This window comes from Eretmochelys imbricata, chromosome 7, assembly GCF_965152235.1.
Source record: "Eretmochelys imbricata isolate rEreImb1 chromosome 7, rEreImb1.hap1, whole genome shotgun sequence".
In the NCBI taxonomy this organism is placed as follows: Eukaryota; Metazoa; Chordata; order Testudines; family Cheloniidae; genus Eretmochelys; species Eretmochelys imbricata.
Genome location: NC_135578.1, coordinates 26,670,588 through 26,691,373, shown reverse-complemented (window position 1 = coordinate 26,691,373; position 20,786 = coordinate 26,670,588). Strand labels below are relative to the sequence as shown.

The 20,786-nt window shown below is 37.3% G+C and overlaps 1 protein-coding gene across 1 annotated transcript in view; it reads right to left on the bottom strand.

Annotated features, from left to right (window-relative positions):
- Positions 1–762: 762 nt before the first annotated feature.
- ERC2 (ELKS/RAB6-interacting/CAST family member 2) overlaps positions 763–20,786 on the bottom strand; it is a 658,083-nt gene continuing 638,059 nt past the window's right edge. Inside the window, exon 21 of the mRNA XM_077822546.1 lies at positions 763–1,115. Within this exon, the coding sequence (XP_077678672.1) occupies positions 1,038–1,115 (78 nt within the window). The 3' untranslated portion in view covers positions 763–1,037. The remainder of the gene's footprint in view (positions 1,116–20,786) is intronic.

Genomic DNA, 20,786 nt, shown 5'->3' with positions numbered 1-20,786 from the left:
GGTTACTAGGAACGGTTTGTCAAAGTCTGGGGCCCTTAGTACAGGGTCAGACATGAGTGTCGCTTTAAGCTTGTTAAAGGCCTTCTGACACTTTCCGGTCCACTGAACAGCATTTGGCTGTTTCTTTTTGGTTAGGTCTGTCAGTGGGGCAGCGATTTGGCTGTAGTGCGGTACAAATCGTCTGTAATAACCGGCCAAGCCTAAGAAGGATTGAACCTGTTTCTTTGACTTTGGGACAGGCCACTTTTGGATAGCATCCACTTTGGCCTGTAGGGGGCTGATAGTTCCTTGACCCACCTGGTGTCCAAGGTAAGTCACTCTGTTTAGGCCTATTTGACACTTCTTAGCCTTAACAGTTAGTCCTGCCTCCCTTATGCGCTCAAGGACTTTTTGTAGATGTTCCAGGTGGTCTACCCAGGAATCCGAAAATATGGCCACATCGTCAAGGTAGGCGACTGCATATTCTCCTAATCCCGCTAGGAGACCATCTACAAGTCTTTGGAAAGTGGCGGGTGCATTTCGCAGCCCGAAAGGGAGTACATTAAATTCATACAGCCCGAGATGTGTGATGAAGGCTGACCTTTCCTTGGCAGATTCATCTAGCGGTACCTGCCAGTACCCCTTTGTTAAGTCCAAGGTAGAGATGAACTGGGCCCGTCCCAGTTTCTCTAACAGTTCATCTGTGCGTGGCATTGGATAGTTGTCTGGGCGAGTTACAGCATTTAGCTTACGGTAGTCCACGCAAAAACGTATTTCCCCATCTGGTTTGGGAACTAGAACCACTGGAGATGCCCATGCACTTTCAGAGGGGCGGATTACACCCATCTGTAACATATCCTGGATCTCCCGTTCTATAGCAGTTTTAGCTTGAGGAGACACCCGGTAAGGTTGGGCCCTAATTGGGTGAGCATTACCTGTGTCAATGGAGTGGTATGCCCGTTCAGTCAGTCCTGGGGTGGCTGAGAACGTTGGCGCGTAGCTAGTGCACAGCTCCTGGATCTGCTGTCGCTGCATACGCCCAAGGGTCATGGAGAGGTTCACCTCTTCCACACCACCAGCACATTTCCCTTCGTGGTAGACACCTTCAGGCCACTCAGCATCATCTTCTCCCTGGGCTGTAAACTGACAAACCTTTAATTCTCTGGAATAAAAGGGCTTTAGAGAATTAATATGGTACACCTTAGGCTTTCGGTTGGAGGTGGGGAACGCTATGAGATAATTAACAGCTCCCAGGCGCTCCTGGACCGTGAATGGCCCTTCCCACGATGCTTCCATTTTATGGGCCTGGAGCGCCCTTAAGACCATGACCTGGTCTCCTACTTTGAAGGAACGCTCTCTGGCATGTTTATCATACCAGGCTTTTTGCTCTTTTTGAGCATCCTGTAAGTTTTCTTTAGCAAGGGCTAAAGAGGTTCGGAGGGTGTTTTGTAGGTTGGTTACAAAGTCCAGAATGTTAGTTCCTGGAGAAGGTGTAAATCCCTCCCATTGCTGCTTCACCAACTGCAATGGCCCCTTAACCTCACGGCCATATACAAGTTCAAATGGGGAAAACCCTAAACTGGGATGTGGTACAGCTCTGTAGGCAAAGAGCAACTGCTGCAAGTGTTGGGAGGATTGTTCATTGTTCTTAAGATCCAAGGGTCTGGGTCTGTAGTCACCTAGGCAAATTGGTGAGGCTTTTTACCAAACCTTGTCCAGGAAGTGGGGTGCAGGGTTTTGGGAAGTATTTTGGGGGGAAAGACGCGTCCAAACAGCTCTTCCCCAGTAACCAGTATTAGTTTGGTGGTGGTAGCGGCCATTCCAAGGACAACGGGTGGAATACTTTGTACCTTGGGGAAGTTTTGACCTAAGCTGGTAAAGATAAGCTTAGGAGGTTTTTCATGCAGGTCCCCACATCTGTACCCTAGAGTTCAGAGTGGGGGAGGAACCTTGACATGGTGGCATAGTGGTGGGATTAACCTGAAATCATTTTGAGATCCAGTTGAGATTTTTTGAACTAGAAATACAGATTTTAAAAAGGAATTTTTTTTTCCTGTGGCTTTGAAGCAGCTTTGAAACTGAAAGCAGCTTCGGTTTTCCCTGCTTTGTGGCCAAGCAGAGACAAAAGGGGATTATCTTGTGAATTGCAGGTTTTCTTTGCCTGGAGGCAGGGTACTTAACTCCTGCAGGGAAATTCACAGTCTTCCAACCCAGAGGTTTTTTTTTCTTTTCTTCCTAAAAGTAAATAGGGGGTGTGTGTTCTACCCATTTGCTTTTTCTTTGGGCTGGGTAAGCAGGTTTCCAAGTAGTTTGGAGGTTTTTTGCTTTAAGTTGGGCCCAGAACAGAGACAAGGGAATTGTCTTTTTCTGTAGGCTGACAATCACTATCAGAGAATAGGTATTCTATTCAGCACAATTCTTTTCTCAGCCATTTAAAGAAATCATAATCTAACACATACCTAGCTAGATTACTTACTAAAAGTTCTAAGACTCCATTCCTGGTCTATCCCTGGCAAAGACCCAGCATACAGACTCACAGACCCTTTGTTTCTCTCCCTCCTCCCAGCTTTTGAAAGTATCTTGTCTCCTCATTGGTCATTTTGGTCAGGTGCCAGCGAGGTTACCTTTAGCTTCTTAACCCTTTACAGGTGAGAGGAGCTTTCCCCTGGCCAGGAGGGATTTCAAAGGGGTTTACCCTTCCCTTTATATTTATGACACGAGCTCTGTTACCTCAAGTGAAATACCACAAAGCACCCACAGAAAGTGCAGGAGCAGCCAGAGGTAAGATACATAAAACCTCTTGGCAAACACTTGGCAAATATTTAGTCACTATCAATATTTTTATAGTATCTCGGGGGCAATAAAATGTTCAAAAAAGGATCACCTCAGTGTTTCAAATAATTAATTCCTCCAAAGGCCAGGTGGCAGAGTAATTGGAACAATGCCCCATCCTTGTAATCAAATACACTGCCACATGCTAAGTCACTGACAAACCCATATTTTCCATTTTGTTTAAAAAGAGATGATCTCCCATTTCCTTTTAAAACAATGGAAGGATGAACAGCAAAAATGACTGAATACCAGAGCTGGTTGGGAAACAAAGTTTCAATTTTGTGGGAAACTGTGATTTCTAAATGGGTTTTCTACTGAATAGAACAAATGTCAAATGTAGAAATTCCCCACAAAAGAATTTTTGTGTGCAAAATTTTGTTTTGTGACAATCAAAACATTTTGTTTCAATTTTGACTTTTTAAATGTTACTATTTTATTTTGTATTACTGTTTATTTTATATTTTAAATTAATTTTATAAATATAAAAATTGTACAACAACATAAAAACATAAAATAAAAATAATAAAAACCCTATAAAATAAAAATTTCAAAATGAAATGTTGAAATCAACGTGTTTTCACAGAATGTTTTGACTTCAACAAATAGGTATTTTTAGACCAAAACATTCCACTGGAAAATGTCTGACCAGCTCTACTGAAAATCAGCATGAGTAATGCAGAGGGAGCAGGTGAGACGGAGGAAGAGCGAGGAGGCCTGTAGTTTAGGAGAAAATATGAAGTAACGGAGGCTGGCAAAAGGGAGCAACAGTTGAATATGCACCGTTGGCTTCACAAGAGCAGCCACTTGAGGCTACAAGGAACAGAGCACTTATGAAGGTGGAAAATTTGGAAGCTACTACCAGCAAACTTATCTCAAAGAAAAATATATGGAGTGGCACAGAGGTACCCCAAATTTTGACAGGTTTCATGGTGAAGATTCTGTGAATCTGTCAAAGATGGGAGTACAATTAATTTTCTGTCTTATCCCCTTGCCCTTTATGCACTAAAATAAATACCTACAAACTGAAATTGAACAACATACTAATTAAAAACATACCCTTGATATATGTTGCATCTTTAAGTTAATTACTGTAATAAATGAACCTACATCCAGACTCTTGTTTCAAGGGTAAGAGGTATAGGAAAGGAAACCTCTAAATAGGACAATGGTCTAAGATCTGTAGAGGGTCTTCATTTACAACTGCTCTTGCATTTGGATTAGACTTACTGCTAAACAATGGAAATGGGTTCCAGTCTTTTATCTTTGGGCCTTCTCTGTACCTGAAGCAATGGCAGCATGACTTGCACAGGTGCCATACTGATATTAAATGGTGCTCCACGCCTGATACTCATCCAAACCCCCTCATAAGATGTGTGAAAGCTGCAGAGAGGATGTTATAGCCTGTTATTCTAAACTGAACTGTTAAAATTGGAACCACTGGAACTATTGGTTAAGTCTAGCTGACTATTATGGAATTTTTGAATTATTATTCTGTTATCTTTAAAATGGCAGACACTGAATTAGCATGATTTCAAAATGTTTATAAAGATAAATGATATGCATCTTAAGAAATCAGCAACATACCAGCCAGCTACCTATAGTTTAGCAGAAAGATTAGTTTAAACAATCAAACAAGCTTTGGGTTCTTTGCAAAGAAGACAATCAGTTCATGAACACCACAGACAACATGCTAATTTCTTTTTAACTTACTGAAAAACAGCAAATGCCACTAAATGGAATCTTTGGCACATCTAATGTTTGGGCAATAGTAGCATACCTACTTCATCTTACACTGGTCACCTGAAGAAGAGCTCTGTGTAAGCTCAAAAGTTTGTCTCTCTCACCAACAGACATTAGTCCAATAAAATATATTACCTCAACCATCTTGTTTCTCTAATATCCTGGGGCTGCAACAACACTGTATACCTTGGAAAAAAGACATTTAATAACTGAGTTACAACTTACTACTATGATGTATATTTGGAATAGGAAATAATGTTGCTAACTCCAGTAACGCAGTGTGGAAACTACGGGTAAAAGGTGGTTGTTTTTTTAATGTCAGTCAACAAGGATAACAATGTAGGCACAAGACAACAGGCACAGGTAGAGAAATGAGAGTCAAGAGTCAACGGCTGATATTTTAAACCCAGACAAGCAGTTCTAGATTATACCTGTGCTACAGGTGTTAAATGGTTCCTGCTAAAAAGCATACCCAGTGGACATGTAAAACAAATTCACATCGCAGAGACATATTGAGCAGGCTTTATCAGATGATGAAGCTGAAAGTTCAGCAGTGCTAAGACAGGTGGGTGAGATGCATGTGTGACAGAACTTTTCCATCCTAGAACGATCTCCATCATTGGTGTCAGAAAAAAATTTCATACCTGCTTATTCCATATTGGCACTTGATTCTTTTTAGACCTCTATTTTGCCTGTCAACATTCCAGTTCCAGTGCACCACAATACATTCAACAAGAGTCGACACCTCCCAATCATTTCAACATAATTATAAATGGAAATTACCATGGTTGGGGGCAAAATAATCCTGGGCTAAGAAAGGATTTGCAGTAGTGTACCCTCATTTTCTGCTTAACAACAGTGTAATAGAACATTCCTAATACGTGGAAGGAAAAGATGATATGTATTTTCATTAAATGGCCAGAATCATTTAATAACATGGAATGGCTGCAGGCATCTTAAATCTGTGTCTTTACTAGAAACAGAATATAGAGTTTGTCCTGACCTGTAGCTGTGTGCTTGTTTGTTTACATTATAAACTTAATAAGAGGAGGAGAAGAGACCCTGCATTAGTATCTTTCTCATCAGCATAGCACTGAATGTTTTCAGTACAATTAGGGCCATTCTGCTTCCTCCACACTGGATAAGGGGAGAGAAGCATATGACTGTGTGTACTTATGAAGGAGTTTCTTCTAATTTTACCAGAGGATCAACTCTATCTGAATTATAGGTAGATTGTTTGCATTTATATTCAAGAAGGAAGGCCTTTTTCACAAGGGTGAAAAACATGGAGAACTAATGGACAAATAATAACCCAGTTACTGTAAACACTGTAATATTTTTCCCCTTTGGGGAAGCTCCTAAGATTTTATTAGTTTATTTTCCTATCAATGAACAGCCTTAAATTTCCTACCTTTCAACTGTATCCCATAAAAGAATGCAAAAGCTAAACAAGATGATATATGCAATCCTAAAAGTGTCTCCTCTAATGAGGTGCTGGGGATTAGAAGTGTCCTGGGATAAGAACTGTAAATGAATGATGTAATCTTTCTAATTCGGTGCTGAAATATAAATAAACCACTTCTAATGTTTCTTTTTTGTGAATTCCGGATTGCAGTAAAAATATGCACAAAGCAACTGTGAATGCTATAGGAAGCTTCCTTTAACTTGTCTATACTGGGAGCAATGTAGTAAGAAGTGCAGAACAGAGATGAAAAAAAAATCACATTTTGATCAGACACCCTAAACCTTTTCAAAAATCTTGCTTTTAACTGGCCTCTTAAAAATGGCACCAAATTCTGGTAAAATATGTTTTGGTTGGTTAGCCCTCTGCAGGAATGAGTTAATAGGAACATTTTAAGATTAAATTTTTGTTTCACTTGATCTACCATTAAAAAATACAGTACTTCTGTACTAAACTCTATTTTCCTTAGGATATTTCTTATAACTTAAGAATGAGATCTTTTGTAATCTTTAAAACATTTTATAAATAGAAGTCCTTTTTGGAAAAAAGTAAACACAGTGAGGAAATATAATAGAGGGATATAACAATCTTTTCCAGCCCTTTCTAAAAAGCACAATACTCTGTACATTACTGCTGAGTGTTTCACTTGCAAACTCTTTTAATGTTTGGTAAGCTTTGAAATGTCTGGTATATTTTTATTCCCAGAAGAAATTAATTAATCACACTGCAGATACCTCAGGGCGTCATACCTACACTTGCAAAAAATACCATGGGATTTTTATTGACCACATGTGTTTACAGCCTAGGTTTAGCTGAAAGACAGCACCTCCAACAGTAGTGTCCCAAGACAACATGCTAGAACATTGATTAAATACTGACTCAGAGGGAAGAATGCCACCTACTGACTTGGCAGTACCATCACTTCCTGCAGCATCTTGAATTTACTTGAAGATTTCCCAACCAAGCGCTTGCTAAAAGTTTTCTATTTAGCTTGTGACGCTATAGTACATCAGAACCTACAGTTTTAGTTTAAAATATTGGAATCTCTTAATCTTAGAACATGTATAGTTCAGTACAATCTATGTGGGTGTTTAAAATGTGTCAACTTCAAGTCTGCGCCACTTTTGGCTTTATAACTATTATTTAATAGCTCTTAAAGGACAGTTTTTGAATATGTGGTATTTAAATTGTCCTCTCAAAACCATTTTAAATAGAGCAGAATAGGGTCTTAAAACACAATTACAACTGCCAATTATTCCATTAGCCAAAAGCTAGTATGTTTTGGGTCTAATATATCTTTATATATTTACTCTATATATTTTGTCAATGATGCCACAGTACCAAATATTGTCCTATCTTCATTTTACTAACTCCCACTTTATTCTGTAATTCCACAGATAAAAAACTAGTCCAACACATGCACTCTTTAAGTCAAGACTGGATATCTTTTTAGAAGATATACAATAGCTCAAACAGAAGTTATGGGTTTAATGCAGAAATTACTGGGTGAGGTTCTTTGGCCTGTGCTATTCCATTGTTCAGACTAGATGAGGATAATGGTCCCTTCTGACCATTAAATCTATGACAACTCCAAGAGAGTGTTTTCTCAAATGCAAAATCCTGGATATCTAGGTATCGTTTTAGTAATATATGTTATTTACTTCAAATTCTAAAACAAAAAGGGATCGACCTAAGTTTCTAAATGCCCAGCTTCACTTAAAATTATATTTGATATTATGGAAACAAATAAAGGAACACAATAAGCCTTGCTTCTTAGACATATTCAATGACAATAAAATAACAAATAAGCCAATACACCATTCCACGTAGGGCCTTATCCCATCCCACCCCTTATAACCTCACCGTCTCCAGAAGACTATGAAAATAGATGAGCCTTACAATTTGCCCTGAAGATCAATATATTTGCATTGTTTTCAAACAAGAGCGAGGGAATAAATTCCAAAGGCTGAGAGGCGAGAATGCAGACTGTCCTTTTGGACCCTCCCTCTCTTTTATACTGAAGTGGCTCCAGTTTCAACATCTCCACTTACCACCCCCGTGGCAGTATGGCACAGGGAAAGAGAGAATCTTTCAAGTAGCCAGATCCCATACCAGTTAAGGCTTTACAGATGCAAAACACCACCATATATCCTATCTGGAAACCCAAAGGAAACTCGTGTCTTTGGCTCCTAGTCAGACTCTCAGAAAGTGGGCAGCAGCATCCGATGCTAGTTTCAGCTTCTCAGAAGACTTACTCCCCAGAACAACAGAATCTTTAAGCATGTGCTTATATCCATTTGCTTTCTGCAAAGCCCTTAAGCATATACCTAAGGGTTTTGCGAACTTGGGACTTAACTTAGCAATTTTGATATATGTTGAAACATGTACAGAGTAATTTTAACTACGCTCCATTTGTACAGTATTCATTCCTGGTGATAAAGCACTAGCCAGAAAGACCTGAGCTTGATTTTAAGATACCAAGTTGAATTTGCAGGACTGGCAGTTTGAATGAGATATCCTTTTATGTATAAAATGAGCATATTTGATACAAAATAGCTGAAAGACAATGAACATGAAATTCTACAATCTAATATTTCCCCCAGTCACTTTTCAGAGTACATTGTTAATACATGAGGCTGGGATTCAAAAGATGAGATTTTTCTTCCTGATTCTACCATTGGTTCTGTGTGGGACAGTGACATATATCTTAATTTTTCTGTACCTTATTTTAGCTATCTGTAAAATGGCAGTTATAATACTTCATATTTGTAAAGCACATAGGGGCTTTGGCTGAAAGGTGCTATAGAAGTGTAAAATATAATAATTATTGTTATAGTTTTATTGCATAGTGTATTGCGGATCCTATACTATCACAACAAATCATTTACTTATTTTAATTCTATTTTCTTATGTTAAAAGTGTTACCTACTGATATTACTCACACGAGCTTTATCCAATTGAATATTTTCTTATTTCTTGTTATGATATTGTTTAGAGTATTTATATTTATAATGAAAATAGATGAAAAGCCTGAACATACAAAATGCAATATATTAATTAAATGTATCTTCTATAAAGATAACTAATTTTAGCCTGAACAATATAAACTTGCCAAAACTGTTTACTCTTAAAGAGCTAATAATTTATTGAGTAAATACAGAGGGGGGCATCCCTTCTGTGATATGGTTATGTAATCAATGAATGAAAGAGAAATTAAAAGCAGCTAACACCAAGATACATAAGTATAATAATCTTTAAGGCTTGAAGCAATTATCTTTGATCATTCAACATTGCTATTCGTTGAGTTTCCAAAGTCACACATTGTGGGGGTAACTGAAATTTCACCCATTTACTAGAGAATTTATGACTAGCCTCTGAAGGAAAACTGACAGACATCTCATGTCCTCCTAAGATTCAGTGGCATTTAAGAAAGGATCTACTGAAATGAAATGAAAGTCTTTGATTGACTGGTAATAGACTCAATAGCTTAACAACAATATGTAGCTGTAAAACTGTAATATTAAAACTGTCTTTAAACAATATTTTAGCAAAGTAGCAATAGGGAACTATGCTTTGATCAGTCATCTGGATCAAGTTAACAATAAAACTCTCACAAATGTGGTTTAAATGAAGAAAAAAATAGCAAGATTTGTTGCTAAGGGATATATAGAGATAATATCGTTCAATAGCTATTACTTACCTTTGGATTTTCTCCCCCATCTCTCCTCACCAAATGGAATTTGAAATATTTTCAGAATATTCCCCTACTGTAGCTTATTTCTTTTATGTAAAGTGGTGAGGAGGCAGATATAAAGACTACTGCTATGCTGCAGGCAATGCGGGCTGATCATTAAAACATGCAGTTGGAAATCTGGACACATGCATTCTAGTTCCAATTTTGTAATGGATTTGTTTGACTTTGGGCAAGTTGCAAAATCTTTGCTCTGTGGATGCTAATACAGATAGGGATCCTAATATTTACTCACTTTCATAAAGTACTTTGAGAACTTTACATGACAAGTGCTATAAAAGTACAAAGTATTATTATTAATGATTTATTATTAGTAGAGATTAATTTGGTCTTTTAAAAGATATTAATTTTGGAAAACAAGTGACATCCCTTTTAACTTTGATATCCCCTATATAAGAATTGAAATAAGAAACTATACAGAACATAGCTCAAATAAAGAACCAAAATATTTCCAGAATGTGTATAGATCAGTGGGACCAGTTCAGACCTAGTGTATGTAAATGCAACACCAATTGCTTTTTCAGTAGCACTTGCACCGAGAACTCCAGGACTAAATTTGGTTGGATAACCATTAAAAAGTTTTCCTAAACAAGTCATCTAAATCCAACACTTGTGATCTCCAAATAAAATCAAGTATTTTGTCTTAGAACAGCATTTTTACACATACATTGTAAACCGGTCTCAACTGCAGACAAGTGAAGAATCTCAAATGCTTCTTGTTTGTGCAAGACACAGAAAGCATTAACTGCCTATTGGAAGATGCTGCTGTAACTGATTTGTAGCCTGACTAAGTTACATTTAATTAAATACTGGACAATACACACTTTACTTAGCTTTAAACACTTGTAAAGTCCACTAAATCAATTTATCTTACTTGTCAACTGACAACCTTTTCAAGGATTGTAACAGTATGCATGAAATGAAGAAGCCTATGTAAACAGTATGTATTTTTATAAGCTAAGGAATCCAGACTGTGCTCCAACATGTAGACTGAATATAAATATCCATTAGAGGGGGGTATTCCTGAAATAAAGTATGAAAATACTTTGTGAAATAGTTATGACTTTTTAAATGAACATTATGGTGACTTCTAAGGATTAGTGAAGTGGCAATAGCAGGCATTTAAGATGGTGTCTGCAGAGCCTGAGCTTCCAAAAATTTGGCAAAAGAGAAGTCCAAGTTTCTACTTAGTTGTTTCACTCTGTTGCTCGTTCACCATTTAGTCTTGTGAGTTTCTGGAATCAAAATTGGTAACTACAAACTCCAGTTTGACAGGCCCTGCACACATGTTCAACCTAACTGCCATTTATCTTCAGATCCTGAACCATTTAATTTTGAGTATATTATCACTGATTAGTTTCAGAGTAACAGCCATGTTAGTCTGTATTCGCAAAAAGAAAAGGAGTACTTGCGGCACCTTAGAGACTAACCAATTTATTTCAGCATAAGCTTTCGTGAGCTACATTGAGCTTATGCTCAAATAAATTGGTTAGTCTCTAAGGTGCCACAAGTACTCCTTTTCTTATCACTGATTAGAGAGCTAAATCTCCCCAGATAAGAGCTCTGTCACTGAGACAATCAAATACTAGGTTTAATTTACCAGCTAGATATGACACTTAATCATAGTCCCTTCTGCATGAGCTAAGCTGAGCCTGGTGGCTTTGGTAATTTTTTTGTTTAGCCTCTCAATTGTAGTTATGGATTCTCTGACTGTGGATTCATTGTTGTGAATGCACTCTGGCTAAAGCAACACAGATATCCTTGAAAAGCTATGAAAATTCTTATGAGACAGCTTTCAATTCTAAACAGTTGATTTTTTTCCTGTTTATGATAACACACTCTCTGGATCAACAGATGACTCAGAATAAAACCTTAATCTCTAAAATGCCATCAGTAGTACCCGTTCTGAAAATAACTCTGCCACAGGGACTTCCTTGAACTGAACATGGCAATTCCTCCCTCGTCAGGAGAAAGGATTGCTTAATGGTGTGGACTATGAATATTATGATATCCATGGAATCAAACAGTGAATTCCACTAAGAAAATTTTTAACAGGAGCCAAAAATGAACGTTAGCCCCAAAACACCAGGATTGAGATTTGCAAAGCTAGCTGATTAGGAGATTTGGAAATAAAAGAAGCTGATGAAAATGAATGAGTGATAAGTCCAAATCTTCTAGTTAGCTTTAAAAATCTTAACGTAGATCTAAGAACGGCATCATGAGATTCAAAGGTCGAAGACCTGACATTTTGGGGAGATAAGCTATATAGAACCTTAATTGACATGGTAAACATCTTTACAATTTCCTCATACTTTTATCTACATATTACAGAAGTGCTAGTAATTAAAGTTGAGTTCCATTTTGTAATTAAATCAGGGATCCAACCTCTGTGTCTCCTCCCCAAACTTACAGCACCTACTCTTTGAGTACAAAACGAATTTTCTGAGAATTTACAAGTAAATCTAGTAATAGTTTATAAATTAAACAATTTTTAAAAGTGTCCTTTACAAAATGTAGCATCTGTCAGTCTTTTCTTTCTCCCAAATGACACAGACCCTTCAAAATCTCCATATAATTAACATTCATTCCAAACTTATGTATTAGCTTAATTACAACTAATATCTTTCAATATAGCCAACTTATTAATGTGTATTGTTAATTATTGTTCTATCTAATTGTTATGCTTATACAGGCTACAGACATCAGGTCATCTCACGTAACTCTTAAGTGATGCCATTGTAATAGAGGTAAGTCAACCAATCACCATCCTTCATCTGAAGCTAATTTACATGCAACAATTCTATAGGGTTGTAATGAGATGGACTGGTCTCATGTCAAGACTTCTCATTGGTAGTTTATTTGCCCCTTTATCATTGTTCTTTCGAGGTTCTGTGGCTGTATATTAACTTGGATATCAGTGCTTGAAAGGCCGCCAAGGACACACTGAGGCAGATGTATAGGGGAAAACTGAGGCAGTAATATAAAGGGAGCCATTACATTTCAGACACATTGAGGTGCAGGGACTATGATCCCCCCTTTCCTGTAGAGCTTGCTGGTCTCTGTATAAGATGTAAGGCTCATATTATGTACCTTGACATAATTTGAAGTATTATTCTCTGGCTTTCTTATTTATTGCTCATGTATTATATTTATAATAATTTTTTAAAAAGCTATGTTTAGATGAAGATAAGGTAGTGAATGCAGCTCAACAGCAGAAGGACAAATAAAAGATGTCAGGGATGCTGTAATTATTATGGGAGGGAATATTTAAATGTTTCTTTGAAAATCAGTTTTATTTAGTCTGAGATCACAAATGCTAAAACGCCTTAATCTTGATTGTATGGTTATTGGATGGCATCACTACAGAGCAGAGTTTAGTTTGTCTGGGTGACTTAATTGTGTATTTCCACACTTTAACATGTTTGGATTTCTTTTAAATGTAACCTTGCCTCTGAATCTCCTGGGTTTGTAATTAATGGTTTGGGATCATTATAACATCTCTGTAATATTTTTTTACCTTTAAACTACTGATATGTACCCTCAACCTCAACTTCATTTTAACATAGTTTTTTAATCTTGGAATATAGCATAAAGCACTGCAGGTATAATACATTTGAGAGGTTTCTTTGTTTTTAGAGTTCTAACTCCAGACTGAATAATAAGGGTGCTGTTTCTCTTACTCATACAAGAGATGATTTATGATGAGAAGTGTGCTGGTCAAGATAGATGCAGAGGCATGACATTTTATTGAAGATGGGTTTAACTATTCTTCTACTTCCAATTCCTGTGCTGTGACCAGAGAGACAATTAACTTTGACTGCAGTTGGCAACGTATTCTGAGCATGGATATAAGAATTTGAAATGTTCTTTTACCAAGGTAAAGTGTAGGAATCCATGGTGCTTTTGGGCTATAGGAAAGACAAATTCTGTGTTCTTTTCCCTCCATCCATATGCTAGTCTATATTAAACAGAGCCTGCATGGTATCTAGAGGGTCCACTAACATGAACAATTGGTAGAAAACTTTGTAGAGTGCAATCATTGGCAGATGTGTGCTTGAGCAGAAATGTCTGTCACCAAGGTCTAAAGTGCCTGAGAATAGGAGTAAGGAATAATTGTGAGGAATACTTTAGTTCTCTTAAAGGCCAACCTTCATCCAAGATCTCACACAGCTGCAAATGAGACCCAGATTAGATCCCTGATTAACTGTGTAGTAATATTTTAGGAAAGAAAAATGTTGGCAGATTCTGTACCAGAAATAAAAGTACAATTTATCATGCAAGAAAAATCCTAGGAAATAAAAGCAGAATGAGCCCACAATAATTAGCTGTTTAAAAAGTGATGGAACAGTTTGCAGATTTTTTTTTAAATTAACTGCTAATTTGAAAGTTAAACAGAGGTATGTCATGGGGTAGAGCTCAAAGAGTAAGTATGTGATGCAGAAAAGATCCTGGGGGAAGTACATGGCATGAGTCAGAAGAGCCCTGGATGGCATAAATAAACCTTCGAGCAAAGCAGTCTGTCTGCCTAACCACCTGAAAGCAAGTTAGGCCCAATCTTTCCATTCAAGATCGCTAGAAATGATGAATGGAAAGTAGATGGGATTGGTTTCCTCCCTCCCTCTGCCCCCATAGTGGACCCTGCCAGAGACTCTGATTTGATCATTTAAATAGCTGAACAGTGGCAGATAAGCTTTGCATAAAATACTATTTAACTGATATTAATGGCCGTGACACCTGTTGCCATGCAATATTCCAAAATGTGATTGACTTATCCTGAGACAAGACAGAGTGCCTAATAAGTCTCTCTCTTTTAAAGCTGAAGGGTAATAGTCCTGTCACAAACACCAGCTGGGATATTAGAAACTTGGCAGACTGAGACAGACTGCAATTCCAAGTGCCAGGTAAACACTTATCGGAAGTACTGAGGCCAAATTTCAACTTTCATGACACTTGTGATCGAATAAAGTTATACTGATCTGAACATGGTCCATCTGATTTTTCTGTTGTGGTTCACTATATTTGCAGCTCACATCTTCTAAACCTTTTCAAGTTCTGTGAATTAACAGCATGACTCACGCACAGGAAATATCTCGTAATAATACAGCATAGTCCGTAATGTATAGGTTAAAGTCATGCTAAAAGTATCTGTCTGAGTCCCACTACTAAACTTGGTAATTACAAAGAAGTATGGAAGAACACAGACACAAAGAAGTAGGTTAAAAAGCATAATTAAAGCTCTGGAATAGAAGCTGCCTGGGGACATTTCAGGCCAGGTCCCACTAAAAGCAGACAAGCAATGTAAGGTTGTAGGTCTCTTTTTTGATATTTTTCAATGACAGGAAATAACTCATTAAAAGGATAATGCCCCACAATAATTATTTTAAAACAGACATGAATCAGAAGCTACTGTAGCAAACCAAGATCTTTAATGCTGCAACTATATGGCTAACAGCACCAATTGATATTTCCTTTCTCAATTGTTTCTTGCCTACTAAGGAAAAAATGAACCCAAGTGGAAAGTACTGGATTTTTTCCTTAGTAGGCAAGACAGCAAAAATTCAGTGTATCATGCAGATTCTACAAGACATAGAAAGACAATTGGAAAGATATATTTTAATGGAGATTCATGATATTTTTAATATAATGCAAATGTTTTTCGTTTTCAGGGCAAAAATGGTAACACTTGGGACGTGTAACATCCTTTCCCAATCCTTCCAGCCAAACCAAAAGCTACATCTTCCCAATTTCCGTTGACCGCCTAAACAGCAGCCTTTTGGCTAGCCCAGAGAAACATACATTAAACCTCAATTAATTTTGAAATACTTGCTTGAACAAAGTTAATTGCAGCTGCTGTGGCTGTACAGAAGTTATAGCACAAGTTTAAACTGAGAAGATCACCAATGAAAAAGATTATCACTAGACATCTCTATGGCTCATTAAGGATTTAGGACCCTCAATAAGCACAATGCTGAGAAGTAGGTGGTGATCCTAGCTTAATGCATCCGATGAAGTGAGCTGTAGCTCACGAAAGCTTATGCTCAAATAAATTTGTTAGTCTCTAAGGTGCCACAAGTACTCCTTTTCTTTTTGTGAATATAGACTAACACGGCTGCTACTCTGTAACCATGAACTGGTATTCTAGGATTGATGTACATGATGGACTAATATATTACAAAGATTTGAACATCATTTAAAACAAGCCAACCATAATAAAACAAAGTAAAATACAGTGCACACTGGAATGTGAGTAACATTAGTGACAAGAAAACTTCATGACTGAGAAAAATAAAAAATATTAGAAAGTAAGTTTGTGGGACTATTCATGTGCTTAAAGGCAGGCATAGGCTTAAAGACTGCTGAATTAAGGCCACTATTATAAATGATAATAACAAACATAAGTGGAAGGGAGAATAAAGATTACAGCAATAACATCAAGTAGTTGTATCAGTTAGTAATACACATCTTGACGTTTTCATAATATAAGATACTGTTACTATGACAGAAAGACTGGAGACGCTCGAGTAAATACTGCAAATACTGATTTCCACATTCAGTTCTTGTTTTGAAGCACCGTGAACAGATATGCCTGCAACTGGAGAGGCTGGTTGAAAATATGGACTTTGATCTTTAACTTTCAACATTGTATCCTGGCATTACAAAGGTCCCAGATGTGTATATAATTATGACCAAGAATATCAGTTCACTTGGAAACCCATCCTGTCCCGACACAATGGAGTCAGCAGCAAAACATCCACTGACTTTGGTGAGAGTAAAATTGGACAATATAACTCCCAGTGAAGTTTTTGGTTGGTTAAATCCACACACCATACACTGTTTTGAAAATTCACCGCAATGTATTGCTAAATTTCTTTGATTTTGTTAGTTTGTGTCATAGCTAACATTATTTAAACCTTTTTTGTGAGAAAAATACTTAAAAGAGTCGGTTTCTTTCACGAAATATACTTAGTTTGAGGCGAGGAAGCGTTGGCCATTGTTCACAAAAATTTCAACCACTTTAAAATAAGAATTACATCACTTTCAAAAGAAATGAAAGATTATAGCAAATATATGCACTTCCTTACAAGCCCCTGATGAAAAATTATGGAGAATAGGGTCCAACAGTCTGCCAAGTCCTCCTCTAATAAAGATCTGGGATGATGATAATAATAGGAGTAATACTTTTCATTTCTATAACATCTTCCACCTGAGGAACTTAAAGAACTTTACACACATTAATTTAATTTATCAACAACTCTGTGACATAATTAATTGCTGTCTCCATTTGACTGATGAGGAAACTGAGACAAAAAAGTCATTAAGGGCCAAATTTTAAAGAGCGTACACAAAAGTGCATACTGCTTGCAAGTAATAAAGCGGGATAAGATTGCAACTGGTGATCTCTGCAGAGGATGTAAGAAAGCAACACTTGGTATTTTGTCCCCTCATTCCCTAAAAATTAGGAAAATTAAATCCGATAAAGTAGCATTAATGTACCATTATAGTTGCAAAATGCAGACCCCAGGCGTCTGAAATTCCAAAAAATTATGTTTTGAACTACAACAGTAACTTGGTCACATCACACATTTGTAGCAATTTCTATTCCTGTTTTCCTTGTTAAATGTAAATATACTATTACTATTTATATTTCTGATACATAAAATATACAGGATGTATGCAATATAGCTGAATGAATGCTGCAAGAAAAACCCTAATTTATGGAATTTCCTGACTTGAGTTCTTGATTTCACCCCTTTAATGTCACATTAACACTATTTGTTATGTACTTAAGATGTATAATGCAACATGTTTCTTTCATTTTTCTCTGGTGTTGCTGTAAGCACTATTTGCACATATACCAGCTCTAGCTCATAGTAAGAAACACTTCCATGGATTGCTTGAAAGAGAAAACATTGCTAGCAATTAACATTGTTGCGATATTACAGGTTCCTTGATTGGTTCTCACACTGTTTGTTCCATCAGCAATATGTTCATGTGCTGAAATATGAAGCAATGAACTAATAGGTTAGAGAACACTGCCAAACACCAGTTTTGCCTCTGGCCAGAGTATCCCATACACCTGCAGTCTCAAAAATGTTGGAAAGGTTTCTAATTTCTTGTTTGGAGAAGAAGAATAAAATGCTCTCAAGGAGTTGGAAAACCTCTCAATTTGGCCAATTCCACTTACGTTTTTGGCTGAACATCCCAAAAGCGTAAAGAGACAACTGGGAAATTTACTCACAGTATCTGAGATCAGGATAAATCAGGAACATTGAATATCTTCTGTTCTTAAAAAAAATCCCTTGAGTTTTTTTTAATAATGGGCTTTAGGTTAATTATTTCATGAAGGGTTGCATCATTGTACAAATGTCACTAACAATAACTATCTCTGAATACTCAAAAGGAATCCTTGCTAGGATGATTAGACATATTATACAAGCAGTCAACCACAGCCCTAGTGGTGGGTTAATACTTTATTTCTGAAAGCTCTTTTAAACCTCACACAAACATTGTGTTTGAGGCCTATCAAGCATTCATCATTAGTATACACATGTAAAACACTCAGAATGATCCTAATTGTTCAGTTGTTGGTGTTTCACTGTGCTTCACTTTGATTTAAACTCCTACATAACGAATATTTGGTTTCAGTTCTATAACAACTATCTATAATTCATTGCACTTAAATGGTGGCATCTGCCAGCCAAAGATCTCAAAGTGCACCAATTGGGTGAACATTATTATCCCTGTTTCTGCAGATAGGTAAATTGTGTCACAGAGAAGTTAAGTAACCTATCTACAGTTATCAAAACTACATAATACAGAGAGACCTGTTATAAACAAATGCATCTTCTGGAACACAGACATTCACTGGTCTTTTAAATGGACTATCTCAGCAAGATTCTGTGTGTGTATTACACATTTTATGACGAGTTCAGGCATAAAATAATATCTTGATCTTCAATATGTGTCTCCATTCATATCAGTCCATAGATTTGCAATGTGTTGTAATATTCTCATTTGTTTATGCAAACACTTACTTTATTTCAAGTATTTAGGGTGTCGCTTGTGTTTCTTGCATGCAAGGAAACATGACAAGCTATTGCTTCACAACTCAGAAGGGGTATGCCTATGTGGGTTGGGGTTCCATTCACTGCCTAGCATGGCAAATGCTACATTTTTGTAGAGGTCTAGCAACTCCTGCTGCTGAGCTAGTATGATTGGAAGCATTAAGTCTGCACTACCACTGGAATACTTTGACTAGTCAGAGAGACAGCCCACCACATCGGTCTAAGAGCCACAATTTGGCCCTATATATTTAAAAAACCACCAAAGATGTGAAATTTGCAGTGAAGTCCTCTAAGCATAAATATTCTATACCTTGTTTTATTTACTTTTAGTTTAGCTTGCACTTACGATTTGCTTTGCCAACTGCCACTTTCATCACAAATCAGTAAATTTGTCAATTGAAAAAAATTATTATTGAACTGATAGAGATATTTGAAAAGACAACGCACAAATCTTTCTTTTAAAATGTAGCCTTTATTTTTATCATTTGATTTTAAAGCATGGTTATCACCTAAAAAGTGAATATGGAAAAACAGATTTTGCAAGTTGGGTGTCTATTGACTTTCAACAGTTTCCAAAGCAAATTTTACTCAATTTACAAACAATATTAGGTGTTTCTAATTGCAAAATCAAATTGGAATCTGAAAGTCAAACTGAGTTCTTTCTGACAGCAGGTAAAATTCAGAAAGTGTACAAAATCCATTTGAGCAAGATCGCTTTATTTATTTATTTATTTACTGTAACTGTGCTTGAATTTTAATGGGTTTTAATCTCTTCCTCCTAGCCAGGATGATGATAAATAATAAATAATACTTATTGATAATAATAATAATAATCCCACAACCCTAAATAAATAATTTTTAAAATTAAATATTAGAACAGATATTAACAAGGGCGTTATGCACATAAGGCCCACCTATTTCACACACATAATTAGTGTGACAGTACATGTATGGGGAGGAGGAGAGCAGACCTGAGCACTGAAAGAACAGGTTAAGGACTATTTAGAAAAGCTGGACATGCACAAGTCCATGGGGCTGGATCTAATGCATCTGAGGGTGCTGAGGGAGTTGGCTGATGTGATTGCAAAGCTATTGGCCATTATCTTTGAAAAATCATAGTGATTGGGGGAGGTCCCAGATGATTGGAAAAAGGCAAATATAGTGCCCACCTTTAAAAAAGGGAAGGAGAATCCGGGGAACTACAGCCTTAACTCTGTCCCTGGAAAAATCATGGAGCAGATCCAACATGGATTCACCAAGGGCAAGTCATGCTTGACCAACCTGATTGCCTTCTATGAGGAGATAACTGGCTCTGTGGATATGGGGAAAGCGGTGGATGTGATAATATCTTGACTTTAGTAAAGCTTTCGATACAGTCTCCCACAGTATTCTTGCCAGCAAGTTAAAAAAGTGTGGATAGGATGAATGGAATATAAGGTGGATAGAAAGGTGGCTAGATCGTCAGGCTCAACAGGTAGTGATCAAGGGCTCAATCCAGTTGGTAGTCGGTGTCAAGCGGAGTGCCCCACTGGTCAGTTCAACATCTTCATTAATGATCTCAATGTTAGGATGGATTGCACCCTCAGCAAGTTCACAGATGACACTAAGCTGGAGGGAGAGGTAGATACGCTGGAGGGTAGGGATAGGGTCCAGAGTGACCTTGACAAATTGGAGGATTGGGCCAAAAGAAATCTGATGAGGTTCAACAAGGACAAGTGCAGAGTCCTGCACTTAGGATGGAAGAATCCCATGTACTGCTACAGGCTGGGGACCGACTGGCTACACAGCAATTCTGCAGAAAAGGACCTGGGGATTACAGTGGACAAGAAGCTGGATATTAGTTAACACTGTGCCCTTGTTGCCAAGAAGGCTAATGGCATATTGGGCTGCATTAGTAGGAGCATTGCCAGCAGATCGAGGGAAGTGATTACTCCCCTCTATTCGGCACTGGTGAGGC